General features: G+C 35.4%; 1 protein-coding gene across 1 annotated transcript in view; it reads right to left on the bottom strand.

Moving 5' to 3' along the window:
- The window catches only part of LOC149080685 (uncharacterized), a 195,542-nt gene extending 178,628 nt beyond the window's left edge, over positions 1-16,914 (bottom strand). Inside the window, exons 1-2 of the mRNA XM_089239898.1 lie at positions 15,962-16,914; positions 3,050-3,102 (exon numbers count right to left, since the gene is read on the bottom strand). Of these exons, the coding sequence (XP_089096024.1) occupies positions 3,050-3,102; positions 15,962-16,400 (492 nt within the window). The 5' untranslated portion in view covers positions 16,401-16,914. The remainder of the gene's footprint in view (positions 1-3,049; positions 3,103-15,961) is intronic.
- Between the last annotated feature and the right edge of the window lie 2,204 nt (positions 16,915-19,118).

Genomic DNA, 19,118 nt, shown 5'->3' with positions numbered 1-19,118 from the left:
ACTGATTTCACAGTGCATGACTGATCGAAACAATCTAGGCTGTTATGCCAATATGAGAAGAAAAAAAAATTTCCCATAAATCAGAAAACATGTGTCTCCTTATATTTTTTCCAGGTTGACCTTTACTATAATTTCAACAACTTTTTTCTGAAAAAGTGCAGCACTCGTCAAAACTATTTTCAGTGGAGATGTTTAGTTTCACTTGTAGTTGTGACAATAAAATTTTCATACACCTAAAAGCATAATTTTATAAGATATATATAGCAGCTTTTTGTTAGTCCTTAAATTTTTTCCTAGTACCATATAATGGCATTCAGGATCATTGCTGTACGCAAAGGGGTTTTTTTGGGGTTCTAACCCCCCCGAGCCAAGATTAATGTTATTTTGCAGGAAAAAATGTAAAAAACCCCCCTCAGAAGGAAAAAATTGGAAAATCCCCTTCGAGAAAATTCTGCGTACGCCAATGTTCAGAATACCTTTTATTTCACCCTTTCACGCCCTGTATGCAGGTGTTTTTTCTCAGTGTATATACAGGATATTCAAAAAAGAATCATCCGATTTGAAATGCATATATTACGAAAAGTATTGAACATAGACACTTAAAATTAATTTTATATTATATGGCTAATCAAAGTTTTTCGCAAACCAAATTAAAGGTGCTCAATATGTCCACCTTGGGATGCACAGCAATATCTATATGTGCAGCAGTCAAATTCGTCCCAAACTTTTGCAAGCATTTTTGCATCCACTTCTTCCACAGCTGCTGTTATGCATATCTTCAGTTCGACTAATGTGGCTGGAAGCGGAGGCACATAAACGTAGTCTTTTATAAACCCCCACAAGATGAAATCGCACAATATGAGGTCTGGCGATCTTGGAGGCCAGTGATGTTTAACTGAATCGTCAGGTCCCGTACAGTCGATCCATCCTTTAGGAATGTGATTGTACAAAAATTCTCAAACGCCCAAGCTCCAGTGAGATGGTGCCCTGTACTGCTGGAAAATGAAGTCATTTGAATTGGTTTCTAACTGTGGGAAAAGCCAATCTTGACAAACACTGAAGTGGCGGTCGAAGGAAGAGCATTAGCGTTGCCTGTCAGCAAATGCGTGAAACTCAAGATTTCCCTTTTTCTACCTATACAATATTCTATCAAAATGGATTATTAAAAACTGAATAGTTATGATTTTTTTAAATCGGATGCCTCTTTTTTAAATGCCCTGTATTTTTTTTAACCTCTGGGAGTTCAGCCCTAATTTCAAGGATTTTGTGTCTGTTATTGTTGAAGTAAAGGCTGAACTCCCTGAAGTCATGAAAAAGAATATCAACAGCGAGAAAAACAAACCTCATGTTTGTTAGTACTGGGTCTGAGGGGGTTAATGTAACCCCTCAAAAAGAGTTTTCCTCTGGATATTTTAATGCTCGGAAATTAAAGAGTCAAACACATACACTTTTAAGGGTCCCAAAGAATAATGTTTTACATTGTTATGCAATGAGCCCTTAGCTGCCTGAAAATGCCATTTAAAATTCTCCATAAGAATATGTATTCAGGGCTCCCACTCAAAAAATTAGAAAAAGTAGGAAAAAGCAAGACTTAACAGTAAGATGGGAGAGAGTAGCCCCTCTTAGACAACACAATCATAGCATAATAAAAAAAATCCCTTAAAAACTGTTTTATTAAAAAAAAATTTTGTTTTTCATAGCACTATTTCAGTATCCCATAAGATTGACTCAAGCCAAAGCAAAATGACAAAAATGACTTGGCAACAAAAACAATTTTTGGCCAAAACTGTTGCACTAGCAACCACGATAATTCTTTTCTGTCTCTCCTCACAATATATATAACTTTTTTTGGAGTCTTTCACGGTACAGTCTGTCAATTCTCTTCGACAATGCGCAACAAATTATGAAGCCATGAAAGTTTTTTAAGAATGAGGCTCTTTCGAAACCACTTCAAAAGCACAGTGAAAAATGTGTAAATTACAAGTTCCAATGTAAATAAGGCAAGGTTAACCAGATGGTTTTACTGCATTGTCCACCTTTTCTTAAAGGGACTTTTTTACATTTTTCACATTTTACTGTTCAATGCCAGTGTAATCGTTTTTGACCAACGAAGCACTTTCATTCCTAATTTTTAGTTGAGCATTGTAAATATTTTTATACCTCTTCATGCCTTAAAAATACAGAAGACAATTGCTACTGGGTAGCATTAGAATCACCAAACCTATAATACGCCCATGTATCCAACTGCTTTGTAATGCAAACTTGTTTAAACTATACATAAAATGTGAACCATAACTTTGTATGATGAATGTTAGTTACTGTCCAAGACCATGAAGCATTGAATACAAAATTATTTTTTCCATTCAGACATAAGTTTTTAATGACTACTTTACTTGTTGAACCCTCAAACTAAGCAAACCAAAAATTAATAAACCAAATAGTCTGCATACAACTCCCTCCAAATAACCTTAAAAACAATATAATTTCTGCTCTGGCAGAATCATTAATTGCAATCTACATTTATAATATTTGGCAATGCATTGATGATTCCCTCCTCAATTAAAAACAATTACACAAATTTTATTGATAGGATTTTGTAGATAAAGTAGGACAAAAGTAGAACATTTTACCAATAAGTAGGAAAAGTAGGAGGAGTGGGAGCCCTGACGTATTGTACACAGAAGGCTTCTTTTCTTAAATTCTTAGATTGTTCTGCAGCAACAATGATTGTACTCTGTAATATACATCATAATTTTTGGCATATTCTGCTCTGGAGCAAGTAAGGATAGAAAAGCCGGTGGTCTAATAAAAAAAAATTTAGTAGAATATACTTAATGTCAATGATTCACAGAGAATGCCAAATATTTTAGTTCATAACTTAAAAAGTTTGTTAGTCAAATATTTGTCATCTGAAAGTGACTACTTCCCATTAAGAAAAAACACTATTACAAAAAAAAAGTTCTTGTATTCTGGTTTGCAGAGTTAAAAAAATTATGGCCTTACTCTTTTTTGCAAAACATTGAAACTTTATTGATCAAAACAAATTTACCTTGTATATCTTCCCACATACGGCCTGGGGAACCAGCTCTGTTTTATTTTCAACTGAAAATAAAAAGTATACAAAAATAACTGAAATAGCCAAAAAGGTTTTCCAAATGATATTCCCTGAAAAAAAAAAACAAATACAGGTTACAACAGTCAAAAAGGAGATTTGACAACTTTCGAGATAGTCAGTAGACATCATTTATGCACTATAATGTGTCAAATACCCAGAATTTCGGAAAAGGACGCATAAAAATTTTATTTGCGCATCCTCTGGGACATATTCTTTCCTAGTTCTAAGAGGAAAAAAGTAGAGAGAAAAACCTCCCAACTCTTTTCCCCTTTTTTACTGTGTATCATGATTGCATGATGTTGAAAAAGTGGTTTTACTACTTTGTACACTGTACTGTATTGATATACACGTGGGTTGTTGACAAATAAGATGAGGGATATCTAGTTGCTTCCCTAAATGAGGGGCTGTGCAATTTTTAAAAATTTTGGAGTTTTTTTTATCCCCCTGCGGATTTTCTCCCTTCCGGTTACATACTGGAAATTACAGTACCTTTGTGGCTATCTGCCGGCATTCAAAGATAGCATCTATACAGCGTAAATTTGCCTTGTTCCTAAAATTTCACAAATGCACATTTTTTTTTAATCGTAAAGGATTGGAACGCCTGTTCAAATTGTATAACTTTTCCGAGATCGTGGAAAAAAACTGAATCTGTAAAAAAACTTGACCTTGAATATCTAATTTTGTCATCTAGCTGCTATGTGGTAGTCACCGTTTCGCATCGCGAAAATCACAGGTGTGTACACAGAATCGGCTTTTGGAGGGGCACAAGGATCTAATTCTTCACAGAAAGTTTGGGTCACTAACACTGGAAAAGAATTTTAAATTAACAGATAGTATAAAAGAAATTATTTTATTCTAATATTTTAATTCTCTACAAAAATATCTTTAATTTTGATCTTTGGAGGGAAGAGGCCCCTCATAACCCACCCCCAAATTTTCTTTTGGTGAAAATCTGAGTTTGGAAACCGCGATTGTGCAATATGGTAATGTGAAATTGTATTAAAAAAATGTGATTTTCTATTGGGTTTTCAAATTTTGAGTTGGCTATTCCTGTGAAAAAAACTTCTGGTTGCCATAGCGATCACACAGACCTACAACACAAATATGTATATAATAAACTTCGAATGCACGTATTATGAGCTTGGAGGATAGATGCAGGGCTGCAAATGGGAGGGCGGAGGGACAGGCAGGTCAGGTGTCACGGGCTCTGGACTGGGGGTGCGCCAAATTCACCCTTTATAAGTGCTTCTTCTACATTACATGGGTGTGCCAAAATGTGTGCTTGCCCCATTTGAGAAAATATATATTTGCGGCGCTAGATAGATGGCACACCTACTGAACACAAAACACGCCAAATGCTGGGCGCACACTTAAGTTTCTCCAACACAAATCTGACATAGCTTCCATATTCAGGTGTTAAAATATGTGGCAGTTAAATGGCGTCAGATCAGAGTGGTGGACCATCAGGGAGAGAAAATAAAATCATTCTAACAGGAAAACCAAAGTATGAATAGGGAATCAGAAGCTAAGTGTCAGAGAGAGAGAATCAAATTTGATAAGATATTGGAAATGCTAAGATTTTTTTAACGAAATGTAAAATCAGTCAATAGAGAATTTATAGATTGATTTATTAGTAAATATATAAATGTGTGCCTCCAACTGTTAATTAAAGTGGAACCTGCTTATAATGTTTCTCAAAAAACTGTCATAAAAACGTTGTATATAAGAAAACACTTTACACAGGAAATCTTAATGAGAATTACTTATTCTTAGGACCACGAAAATAAGTTGTACTAAGTGGAAAAACGTACTAAATAGGAGGAACGTTATAAGCGGGATCAACTGTATATTTGTTTTAGATTTATTACACGTGTGGAATTCCATACGTTAACTTCTCAAAATAATTTCATTTCGTTAAATTCCATATGTGCTAATGAGCTTCTTTGCAAGCTTTTCCTACTGGTAGACAATGAAAATATATGAACCTTTGGATAGAACATGTTTTTAGAAATGAATTATACTTGATTCACAGATACCTTCTTCTCCGACCCGGAACATGACCCACCGCCCAGTCTCAACAAAGAAATATAAGCAGGTGATCAAAGACCTGGGGCATGCTGGAAGAAAATTCATAGATATACCAGTGAATTATGGGAGGGGGGATAATTTTTAAATAAAATAATTGTTTTTTTAGAATGACCCACTTTCACTCAAAAAGGACAGATTTTTCAAATAACCTGGGTCCCAGGTAAATTAAAGCACAATCCGCAGAAACTCATTAGCAAAACCTGGGCCCTTCTCAAGTACATAAAATTGTTCCCCCCATGGAATTCACTGGTACCCGTTTGAATCGAACTAATAATTGGTTCTAAAAACATGTGCAATCCAAAATTTCACTACAAAAAGTTTAATTTACCAGTAGGGATGAGACGAATAGTGATTTGGCAGAATAACCAAATACTGAATATTCGGTGGCCAAATATTGATTTATTAAAATTATAAGTCACAATAATAAATAAAATTTTTTTTTATAAATTGTCTTTATTTAATTGAAATAAGGAAGTCATGTCAATAAGGGTCATGTCTCCAGTGGTGTAGATGTTAGAATGGTTGCCCAGTATGCAAGAGGGCCTGGGTACGAGTCCCGGTGGAGACGCGATGACTTTTCTTTCCGAGTTCACCTCAGCATAATATCCGGAAAATGACTGTTTCCTTGATATCTCGGGCTGAGAAAAAGCCATCCATTTCTCTCTAAACCGTCCCACCCGGGGGCCATTTCCTGAAGTTAAGAGAGGCTACTAATGCCTCTACTTCAGCGCCTCATGCCACAGTGCGTGAAATAAAGAAGGCAGGGTCATGTCTACAGTGGTGTAGATGGTAGCATGCTTGACCGGTATGCAAGAGGGCCTGGGTTCCAGTTCCGGCAGAGACGTGATGACTTTTCTTTCCGAGTTCACCTCAGCATAATATCCAGAAAATAACTGTTTACTCGAAAATTGTTTTTAATTGAAAATAAAGTTATTGATAATTTTAAATGATTGATATTGATTGAATTTTAATTATGCAAATTTATTTAAATATTAAAAACTGGTAATTGAAAGGTTTCTTTAGCCGTGATACTGACAATCAAATTTAATGATACATTACACTTTAATATTACTTACAAATTCAATTTTTTTCTAATACCTGTTATAATTGTACACCTGATCAAAAAATGTAAACCATTATTTACTCCCAACTAGTAATGTATCATAAAATTTACTACTTATTTTCTTATTTTTCCTCTTTAGATGTTCTTTGCCTCATCAGTAGCTCAATACATATCCCGTCTAGGTACATCCTCCAGTTACTGAACTTGTGTATAATTCATGCTTACTTTCACCTTATTGCAATAGTATTCAATTTTCAGTTTCATGTTTTCCTTATCCTAGAAATTCCCCCTGACATAACTTCTTTCACAGAAAGGGATATACAGCACACAATAAAGTAAACTCAGTAAATTTTTAATTTATGTAAAAATTTCTAATTAATATAATTTTTTTTTAAAATTAGTATTATATACAAGGGCGTCCATAATTAAAAGACCCTATTTTAAAGTAGTCTACAGGCAAAACCAGTCATCAGAAAAGTGTGAAATTTTGTGTGGAGGACTTCATGAAGTGACGGAAATTTGTTTCGGGAAAAAAAAAATTAGCTGCACATGTCCCCACCAGAGAGCATTTCACTATGAATAGCTGTAGTAAACATGTAAATTTACATGATGTCACACGAAGCTGTTATAAAAGAGGACAGAGCTTCAAATTCTCGTGGTAGCACTAGTGTCAGGAGTGTAGCACAGCCATTGGATAGGCCACGTGCAACTGTCCATAAGATCATGGAAAAAATATATATATATCCTCTAATATTATCCATACAAACTTTCACTTGGGCAGCGGTTGCTTCTACATGATTATGACGCTTGACTCCGGTTCTCACTGCAGTTTCTAGCTCGCGTTGAGGTCAATTCGGAATGGCCTTGGAATATCCTATGGACAGACGAAGCGCATTTTCACTTGGATGGTGCAGTCAATACTCAAAACTGCTGAATTTGGGAACCAGAAAATCTTCACGCTATCTTAGAGGTTCCATTGCATTCACCTAAAGTGATGGTATGGTGTGGATTTACTGCATCATTTATTCCGAGTCCCTACTTCTATGAGGAGTTACGTTCTACAGGTCCAGTGATAGGTTCGATCACTGGGAAGTGATATGCATTGCTGTTAAAGAACTAAATTGTTCTGACTCTGCAAGCACGTCACTGCCTTGCAGCCACAATCTTTATGCAAGACAGAGCTCCTCCACACATCGCAGTGTGTGTTAAGAATGTTCTTAAAACACATTTTACAGAAGAACGTGTCATCAGCCGGCACTTCCGTAATCTATGGTTTCCTCGATTCTCAGACCTTAATCCATATAATTTTTGGCATTGGGGGCGGGGAATTTGAAACATCTGGTAAGTCATGACAATCCAAAAACTTTACCTGACCTTAAAGGCAGCAGCATTTCACGCACACGCTGAACATTCCCCTCACACACTTCGATCAGTGTTGGAACATGCCATCTTGTGATTTCACATGGTATCTGAAAATGATGGCCATCATGTGGAACACGTTTTGTTGCAGTAACAATTGTGAAAGTGTTTAACAATCGTTAAAATTGTAAACGCTTGCCTAAATATGTCATTTCTTAATAAAACTCCCTCTGGTGGCAACATGTGCAACTAATTTTTCCCCCTGAAACAAATTCCTATCACTTCATTAAGTCCTCCAAGAAATTTCACACTTTTCTGATGACTGGTTTCGTCTGTAGGCTACTTTAAAATAGGGTCTTTTAATTATGGATGCCCTGCGTTTTAATATTTTGAAAAAAAAAGATTTAGTATCCATATACTAGGAAATATTAAAAATTTTATAATTTTACATCTTGATACATTGTCAACCTTACATCACAATATGATATCCAGGACTTCCACTCAAAAAAGTTTAGAGTAGGATGTAGGGGGGGGGGGAGACTAAATAAACATCACTAATTTCAAATCAATGTAACATCAGATTTGATACATCCTGCACCGTCGCCGACTTCAACTCTATTTATGGATTACCCTCGTTGGCAACTGGTCGACTTCCATGAGGGGAAAGAATTTTCCTGGCTATAAAAGATTATGCTTGTTCTCGATCTGAGTTCATTGTTAGTTCACCTGCAGTTCAGATTCTGTATGCATGCTGTTTCAACATACAGGGTGTTTCAAAAAGAATCATTTGATTAAAAAAATAACTTCAGCTTTTAATCAGTTTTGTCAAGATGGCGACTGCACAACAGAAATCATTTTGTGTTCTAAGCTTCGTGAAGTGCCAGTCTGTAGCAACTGTTCATCGTGCTTTTAGTCAACAACACCCTGGTGTTGAACTTCCTATCGCTCAGAGCATTAGGCGATGGTATAAACAATTCCGAGACATGGGTTGTCTGTGTAAAGGGAAATCCCCTGGCCGTCCCCACATGTCAGATGAAAATGTGGAGCGCACCAGACAGAGTTTTGCACGTAGTTCACCGAAATCCACTCGCAGTGGATGCAAACATGCTCGCAAAAGTTTGGGACGAATTTGACTACTGTATAGACATATGTTGTGCATCCCAAAGTGGACATATTGAGCAAATTTAATTTGGTTTTTAAAAAACTTTATGATTAGCCATGTAATATAAAATTAATCTTAAATGGATATGTTCAATATTTTTCGTAATATACGCATTTCAAATCGGGTGATTCTTTTTGAAAAATCCTGTAGTTAACTTTTGCCACGTTCATTACTGAGGAATAAAACAAACTTTTCATTCAAAAAAATTTGGGTATCGGCAATTTCAACTCAATGTAAGGATATGGGATCAGGATATCAATGTGGGACCTTACATCTGTGGTTTATTATGTATTGACCAGTCCTACCATATACCTATGTGCAGTGTGATGAAATCACTGAAAATTAATAGCATTAACCCAATATTGACCATAATGACCAAAATGACCATAGTGGCGTTTAACTCCGGCATACACATTTAGAATATTCAAAATAAGAAAAATTAAAAAGGTAAAATATTATTTGACAACTGTAGGAAAATTAGAGAAAATTAAGATAAGAGTATTAAAATAAGAGTATCATTTTAAGTATATCAATGATTATCTAGATAATTTAATAATAGATATCAACATTACACATATATGATGTAATAAACTTTTTTAAACACAACCTTTTTTATCCCATCGCCCCCCCACCCCAATGCAATCTAACCCATAGGATCCTATGTTATACCAGTAGCTTCTACCGCTCCCTTGGAACATTCCATCACCCCCAAGGGGACATTAGCGCCCACGTTGGGAATCACTGGTTGATATCAATGCACATGTATAAGCAGTTGAAGAAATTTTGGAAGGTCAAGAATCATCTTGAATCAGAGAATGTCAGATCATTCCAGTTTTTCCTTCAGTTTTTATGCTATGCTTTATTCAAATTGTATATTTTATAAGACATATACTGTCCCACATAATTCTGTAGAGAGTAGAAAATTATTTTACAATCATATTAAATATTTATTCTTTGTATAACAGTCACTTTAAACATTACATGCAATTAACGTATATATTTCCAATGGGAATTTTTATATTGAAAAGCAGTACTTGAGGTTTTTGACGTGACGGTTTAAACCATCACACATTTCTTGGGAATGGGCAAAGGTAACACACCTTTCATCAGTAAAGTGGTTAATGGAACAAGTTCGGATAATCTTAACTTGGTCCATGAAAGTACAGAATTTTAAACTAAAATCCTTTTTTCCTGGAATCTGTTAACATTTCATTAAGCAGACAAAGGGGTAGGAGGAGCAATAGAAGGAGAGATAAGCATTACTGCCAGTCAAACAGCTTGAGTAAGTCCTTTTTATCAGTACATTTTCTCTTTCTCACCAGAACCCACCAATATGAACAAAAAAGCTAAGATACAATGAATATAAAAGTGGGAAAAACAACTATATAGGTTTTTGAAGTGCACCATAGTAGAATGGGGTGGGACTGGAGAAAAATACTAACTCCTGCTCATTTCATTGGTTTGGCAAGTTGGTGCTACATTCTTATTGCAGTACTGGCCACTATCCTAGACTAAAATCACCATTTACACCTCAGTAGTTTATATCTTTATCCCTTTTTGCTAAATATTAAATTGGTAAGTAAATTATAATTTTTTATCACTTATATTTTTTGATTAAAAATGATCAGAAGTGGAGGAAAAAGAATGTATGGCATTATTTTATAGGATGGAAAAGTTTTAGTTAAGTGCAAAAATATGGTCATGTGCAAAGTAATAAAGCTGCACGAATGAAAACACATATTGCCAGATATGCAACTATGAACCTTCAACTTCTGTATGTGAAGATAGTGAAATTTCTCTTCCCGCTCTAAACACTGAAAATCATGATTTCCAAGATGAAGCAAATCCCTCTATCAAGAAATTTAAAAGTATTCAGCAACTTTTAGATGGATTTGTTCAAAAGACAAGCAAAAGTGAAAAGGATAAAATTGATGAAGCAGTTGCGAGGTTCTTTTTTTGGGTGTAATATTGCTTTTTTGGTCGTGGAAAATTATCTTTTTAAAAATATGCTAAAATTGTTGCGCCCAGGATATAGCCCACCGTCTCGAAAAGCTCTTTCAAATGACTTCCTCACCAACATTCATTGAGAGATGGAAAAGGAAATGAAGGCTGTATCCAACAAAAGTGAGACTTTACGGTTGGAGCAATATACATAATGATCCAATTACTGCAGCTTGTATTCAAATCAAGGAAAACTCGTATCTTATGCATGCAGAAGATTCTGGAGCAACGAAGAAAACAGCTGAATATTTAACTGAAAAATGCAGAAACATAATAAAAGACCTGCAAAGGAAGTTTCAATGTCAGATAAAAAGTGTAACAGACAATGCAAAGAACATGGAAAAAATGTGGCTTGAACTGAAAGATGCTGATGAACGTATGGATGTTCTGCTCATTGGCTGAATCTTCTTGGTCAAGACATAACACCATAGATAGTTACAAAACATGTGATTGAAGTACAAAAGTACTTCAGGAACCATCATTCTCCAGGTGCTTGTCTCAAAGAATGTGTTGGTTACGTTAAGCCACAATTACCCTGCAGTACTCGCTCTGGAACAGCCAAATAGTTTGTTTAGAAACTTCCATTAAGAATCACAGCTCCTATACTCAGATTGTTAATGATCACTCAAGAGAAATTAACTTGAACATTGCAAATATTGTAAGAGATTATAATTTCTACTGCAATGTTAAAGATTTGCTGTTGCAGTTGAAACCAGTTGCAGATGCTGTAGATAGCAAACAGAGCAGCCATTCGACATTAACAGATTCCTGTCATCTGTGGTGCTTTCTACTAAAAAAATCTGTTTTGAAGTCTCATATAATCCAAGTCCATAAGTGTTTCAATCAAACAGTTCTACTATACCATTTAGTTGCATATTTATTATATCCAAAATACAGAGGAGTTATTAAATTATGAACAAAAAGAAAATTCTTGAAAGTGGTTACGTAGTGTAGATCCCACTTATCTCTAGCAATAAAATTTGTTCTAAAGGAATCACCATTTACTGAAACATACTTGTCTGCTGGTGTGATTGAATCGGTTGCTGCTAACAAATGGTGGGAAGTATTTCATCTGTTTGTGACAAGTTTTACAGACTAATAGCAAATTTGTCCTGCTAGTTCTGCCGCTATAGAAAGGACATTCTAACTTTTCATTCATTCATTCTGATATCAGGAATAAATTTTCACTGGAAACCTCTTCAAAACTCCTACTTTGCTATACAATGTTAAAAAAGAAATAATTATCACAATCATCTCCTTGCTTTCTCGAGAATGATGATCTCAATGAAATCGTACATTTTTGTTTTAATATTTTTGGTTGCTGAATATTCATTTTTATACCATGTAATTTTATAAGTTCCACATGTTTTATAAGTTTTTATATTGAAAAGACTATTTAGTAATTGAAAAATTAAGCTTCATATGTGCCTTGAGTAAAAAAAATAATTTTTGCCATTTTTTCCTGGTTTTTTTCCACTTTCTGCTACTGCCCCGGCAAAATCCCAACTCTGATTATAAATATCTTACCAAGATATGCAATATTTAACTTTCCAATAAAGCACGCATATTAAAACAAATTATTTCAATTACAGCTCAAAATTTTAATGAGTATAAAACATATTATATACAATTTAATGTATACCTATAATCCCCAAAGCAGAATGTTTTGCATTGTTCTGCAACAAGCCCTCGGCTGACTGGAAATGTTCTACAGTTCCCATAATCGTGTTTTCTACATTTTTCTTAAAATTCTTCCAGATTGTTCTGCAGTAGCACTGATTCTTCTGTGACGTACATAGCAGACTTTTGACGTATTTCGTTTTGGGGAGTATAAATAATACATGTTTGTAGAAAATAATTAGTTTCATATGTTCAGCACATTTATCTAATTACTTGGCAATATATAACTATAAGGAGTAATACGTCACGTTTAACTGAAATGTAAAAGTATTTTAGGAATTATCATATAACCTGTGTATGATTGACAGGCATTACCTATGCAATAAGACTAAGGCTGCTGAGAGACATCAGATATAACAGCCAATTGAAATGCTTGGAAACATTTTTAATTGTCATGTTTTTCATCATTGTGAGTCAGTGCCGCCTTAACGCATGGGCCCACCCGGGGGCCTAAAGAGAAGAAAGGCTGCAGAAAAATTAATAGTTGAATTTTTTGGGAATTTTCCAGGTGGGGCCTCAGAAAAATCACTTGGTCCGGGGGCCCATGATGCGCTTGAGACGGCCCTGCCCGTTAGCGGATAAAATTTTTGGTCCCATGGGTGTCAGATATTGAGAGGTTCTACTGTATATTTAGAGCAATTAGGCTAATCGCATGTGAACGGATAGCATGCGAGAAATAAAAAGCACCCATAGCTAATTAGACAAACTATTATTATATTTTTAACATTGCATGTTCACAAGAGCTCGTAAGTCTTATTTAATCATATTTTTTTTAGAAAAATAATTTAAACAGGCTCATCTCTACGTTCTATGATGTTTTATGCCTTATTTGTAAGTCATAAAATTAAAATATGAAGAGATTACTCTACCCTATCATTTGTTCTCATGTCTCATCAATACTGATTATTAAGATGAAAGATTGAATTCTGAACAGGAACTGTGCCAAAGTATAGTAACAAGTAATTTTTTTTCACTGCACAAGTGCAAAATTCCAGTAAAATCATTTAAATTTTAATATAGTATTACGGTAAGAAAGATGCAATAAAGAAGTAATGTGTTAAATATCTGAAATTCTCAAGCTGTGATTGTGCTGAAATGCTTCCAAGTTGTTCTGCAAATTTAGCAGGTTTAAAAAGAATTTTATAGATGTTTTTGGATTCACCCACTCAACTTTGGAACAGTCTAATGGCTGTCATAACAAAAAAGGTTTTGTTACACCATGTTACACTAACTGATGAAAGTGAACAATTAATTTTAAAATACTTATATTTCTTGTCAATAAAAGTAATTTGAAGTTCATAAATAAAGGACTTTTTATTCAAATCTACAACCAATAAAACCTCTTAAAATTCATACTATACTAACATTACAGTTGATAAAATCCCCCTGTAACAGCAGTAAATTAAACTTATATGTAAGATTAGATAACTTTGTCGAATAATACTCAAAAAATCACCAACGAATAAGGCAAATACTAAAACTCCTTATGCATTTCGACATGCTATGGGGGGTGCAGTCTTCAGAGAATAAGAATACCTCGCCGGTCGAGTCTCCCACATGGATTGATTATCACATCTTCAATCTCGGTTGCTCAGCTTAACGAAAAATCTATACGTCTGTTCAAATCAAATGATGTGGCAAGAATGAAGAGAAGCACCTCTGTATAAGTCTTTTGCAACAACCTGATTCGCTGCTTGTGAAATAGAGCTATCAAATTAGTCTATCCAATCTTTCTTTAAATTCCCGCTCATGATGAATTTAAGCCATGGTGTTGCGATCGGTGGAGTTGATTTATTGTCGTTTACTAATTTATTTTTGAAGGCCCTTTTTTCTTTTAAAGCAAGCACAACTCAGTTCTATCACCCCCTATTGGCGATTTACTACTTAGTGACTTGTGCCGGAAGTGTAACTGTGTGTGTGTGTGTAACTAACAGTGAAGTGCGTACGTAGTGTTGTTTGATTTTTCAGTGCTTCCACCTATATTTCAGAAGTGAAGTGATTGAATTTGAATTACATTTGCACTGTTTGTAGGTCTGCTCTCTGTGGCGAGACTTTTTAAAGGGGAGATCAGCTTGCATTTGCGCCTTCAAGTTATGAACTACAAAAAACCAACTTCAGCCGACCATCGCTACAGCGCGACGGTGGGGCTCAAACCCAGGATCTCGTCACGTGAGTCCGTCACTATGACCACTCAACCACCACAGCAGCATTTTTGAAGGCCTGAATGTATGTGCCTTTGTTGAAGTCTAAATTGTGGCCATGGGCTTTACTTTGTGAAAAACTCTCACTTCCTGAAATTTGAATCTATGGCCCTCGTAAGGGACATGCCAAGTTGGCAGCTTTTTCCGATGGTAAGTCGCCAACACCAGGCGCTCTGGTTTGTAGATGTTCTGCTGGGTTGTTGTTCCAGAATGTTCCTCTGATGCCGTGGTGGCGCTAGTTGTTTGTAACAAGTCTTTTCAAACTTTTGAACAGCTATTTTGTCTTTTTCATTCCGAGTGTTGAAATTACATTTTCGTCGGACGGTAAGAGGTTGCATCCTTTTTATTTATTTTTCTTATTTATTTTATTTAAAAGAATCTGGATTTACCCAGCAAGAGTGTACAGGTTTTTTTATACATAGAATATATTTATTCAACATTAGGGTTTAAGCTATGGTCGCATTTTTTGCAAAATACGAAAGGAAATCTTAGAATGCAAAAGTAATAGCCACTTTCTCAAAAATATGTACAGGAGGTAAGAAACTAATAGACATCCAACAATCAATCATCAGCATTGCAACATTTTGCTTAAGTTCTCCCCATTTTTGCTAAAGAAATTTTTTATCTACCTTAAATTCTGTTCAACATGCAGGACTGTTGTTTATTCATAAGAATCTGGATACCCAGAAAGGATATGGGTTTTAATTTTCTATACATAGAATATACTTATTTATACGAGGACCGTTATTTATCTGAAATAGTGGACGCCTTATGTTGTTCTGATGTTTAGTCTTTGATAGTGATTTTTTATTATAACAGCTTGTTGGTTACAACATTGCTATGTTTGCTTGGGCGTCAATAGTGTCTTACAGCCTCGTATCATATTATGGAACTCTATCCAGAAATCATATTTATAATCCAGATCTTATTTGTTTATACTATTGTATTTCTCGTGTTTCATGATATTTTTCATATTCGAAAGGGTTTTTATTATTGTTTTCTATGCTCTCTTTTTTCGACACCCATAGTGACTAACAGCCTTGCCAACTTTTGGTCAGGTCGTCGGACATGTTTGGCACTGGAAAAAAAAGTCACAGTAAATCGCCAAGTTGCCCCCTTGTACCAAAGCTGTTCCGATCATGGCAAAAATTTATTTGTTTTAAATGTTTCCAGCAAAAAAAAAAAAATTATATTTCATAATAGAAAAATTAATATTCTTTATTATTCTCCAATTTCTACATCTAGGAGAATATTCTCGCTTTGCATCTCTAATTAGAACGTTAAAAACTTACTTAGACACACTTCTTTTGGATGATCAATTTTTCCAGCTATCAGTTTAGCAGCACTTTTATTTAAAGTCCATGGGTTAACTTTTGGTAGTGGTGCATCTACATACCGTTGCTTTGCTTTTTCTGGTTCTTTAGAAATAGCGAGTTCCTCTATAATTGAATTATCACAGCTATAACTGGAAATCTCTGTACTTCCACTCTGGACGGTTGGTAGCAGATTTGTAACAGAAGAATCGCCACCAAGACTCTCTTTCACACTTTTATTCACATCATCGGCAGTCAAACCACTGTCTTCACTACCTGAACGCTTCTGTGACATGTCAATGGGCAAACTCTCTTCTTTTTTGGGTACTTTCACATTAGCCACTGCTTGAGCATAAGTACTGTTTTCATAAGAAACTTGAGCTACCTGGGTAGAATTACTGGGAGCTTTCATCCCCATAGTTAGACTGGAGTTGCTCGACACCAAACCAGGTTTTTCAATGAGAATTTGAAGATATGGCAATATCAACAAGTTTCCTCAATTCATACCTACCTTTCCACCATCTACTTGAAAAAAGGGGATCTTCACTTAGAAAAAGAAACAAAACATTTTTAACGGAACTTGCTCATTTATTCAATTGTCTTTTTCTAATCAATTCGCAACACGAAGAGAAACAATCTTGGCTGCTTATTGTCGACGCTAATGCTAGTTATTATTCATGTGATTAAGAAAAATCCAGTTTCACATAGCATGAACATCAATATTTTTTTCTCGACGTAAGTTGAACGAAACAGTCATACATAGTCACAAACCAAATCAAACAGGTTTCAATTATGTTTCAAAATAAACATAAAAAATGTCATTTGATACTAATCAAGAACATATATATTTTGGCATATGAATGCATAAAACTTCAGCTTCCATGTTCTCTGTAACACATGAAGCGTCTTCTACACGTTTTCAGAAATATCCTAAAATCAACTTTGTGTTGCCGGATTCATAAAACCTTTCGATAACGGAAAGCTCAGTGAACGGAGGTTTCGACTGGAATTACTGATCAGTGACCATACATGCCATATTTCCTGGGACAATCCTGGTTTTTTCTGTTTTTCTGGCCGTCCTGACTTTTTAATAAACCTGTTTAAAAAACAGGAAAAACCGGACTTTACTTTTAAACAGCGTTTACTTGAATTTGTCACTTTCATCAAAAATGTAGACACAGGTAATTTTCATTACTCAATGACTAAAAGTTGACGAGTTTACAATATTGCCAGTGATATATACAGGATGATAACGCACGTGAGTCTTTGTGAAAACTAATGTAGCAAAGTGTTTTCCGTTTTTGGATCCGACGCATATTTAATGAGTTAGGATGCTTTGAACTTTTGTGACTTGTCATTTTTCTAACGGTCAGATACGTGCCAAACACCCAACGAAAGTAAATTTTTTCGCCAGCAGTTGGTTGTCACTTCTTGAAAATGAACTGAAATATTCAATCCCATTAAAAACCAAGTTCGGCCTTCTTTCACGATTGGCGCTTTTTCTCTCAATGTAGTGTAATAGTATAACCTTCTTGCTGAGTGTAGCTTAGGGGCCGTTCAAGTATTGCGTCATCATCGATGGGGGGGGGGGTCCGATTTCCTGAGTTTTGATGACAAGGGAGGAAGGGGGGGGTTAGATAATGCTTACGTCATCAACCACCTTTATGAAAATATGAGTTAGGATTCAGAGGGGCAGAGCTGATGACGAAATTTTGCTGACGGGGGGGGGGGGGAAGGGGTCAAAAATGACTAAAAATTTGCTTACGTAATACTTGAACGGCCCCTTACGTGTTAGTTTCATCCACTATATTGGCAAATTTATCACTAGATTTGTAAAGTGTTAGCCAAATGGGATCTACTTTATAATTTTTTTCACTAAATCAACACTTTTTTGCCAAAATGCGATGATTTGTTCCCTTTCATTATACTTAGAGGAGCGATGGTAACAACGTGAAAATACCATAATGTTATAAAAAATACAGGACAAATGGTCATGTAAGGTTCACTCACTCTTTTATGATAATTATCTGGCAACATAAATCGTACTGTATCCATGGTAACGGATCCATGGAGGAAAAAACAACCTCATCCATCCTATTTACTGGAGGGCGGGGCTAACGAGAAAGAGAGCCCGGTCTTTCTCGTTAGCCCCGACTGGAGGGAGTATGACGTCAGCGGACTTCGCCTCGGGGCTAACGAGAAAGACCGGGCTATGGCACTCGGAGCAGAAACGATGATCACGTGACCAACTGGGTCCTAACTTTCTTCCCTGTTCCTCAAGCGCACCCGTAGCATGGCTTTCTTGCAACACATCCACTGCAATAACCAAGTTCTTCGAATGTTCTCTGCGATCTTTCGCAGTATATAAATACGCATTCTGTTTGTAATATATGGCATGCTATGCACCAAACAGTTTATAAAAAAAAAACAATGATTTAACTTTAACGGAATATTAAAAGCTGCTTCCACAAAATTCTTTTTACACAAATTTGAATGTCATTTCCTCTCAAATTTGTATAGTATTATTTTCTTCTCACTAGATAATTACTGTATATAAAAAATCTCACCCCCCCCCCACATCCTGGAGAAAGGCCCCTAGGCTATCTTTCACTGGCCCTTTTATAGTGAATTTATAAAATAAACAAAAAAATTGTCCTGGGCCCCCTGTCAGGGCTGTACAGATTTAATTAAATTTTATAACTTGTATGCTTTTACAGTTCAACGCTCCTGATAATCCTTTTCATTTACCTTTTAGAAATAGTTAACACACACGACAATTATATACAATGAATGTAATTATTTTTTGAGTGTTGCAAAAACATGTGTGCATAATACTCCCCCCCCCCCTTTTTTTTTGGAAAATTATAAACACTGGAAGAATAAAAACTGCTACAAAGATTTTTATTTTATCCTAAAAATTAGGATAACAAACCGTTGAAAAAACACAGCACCAATTCACCTGCTTTAAACTTCACACTCTCTTTAAAAATATAAAGATATCTGAAAAACCCTTCAATTAAATTTTGTTCAGATTCACAAAGTATTGTAATCCATTGCATTTTCATAACCAGCAAATGACAATCTATATAGCACTCGCATTCTGAAACTAAGTTTATTTGCATTAGCTATACAAGAT

Source organism: Pholcus phalangioides, unplaced genomic scaffold (assembly GCF_987345545.1).
Source record: "Pholcus phalangioides strain wild (caught in Gottingen) unplaced genomic scaffold, Ppha-v1.0 ptg000011l_1, whole genome shotgun sequence".
Taxonomy (NCBI): Eukaryota; Metazoa; Arthropoda; class Arachnida; order Araneae; family Pholcidae; genus Pholcus; species Pholcus phalangioides.
This window is presented reverse-complemented; position numbering and strand designations above follow the sequence as displayed.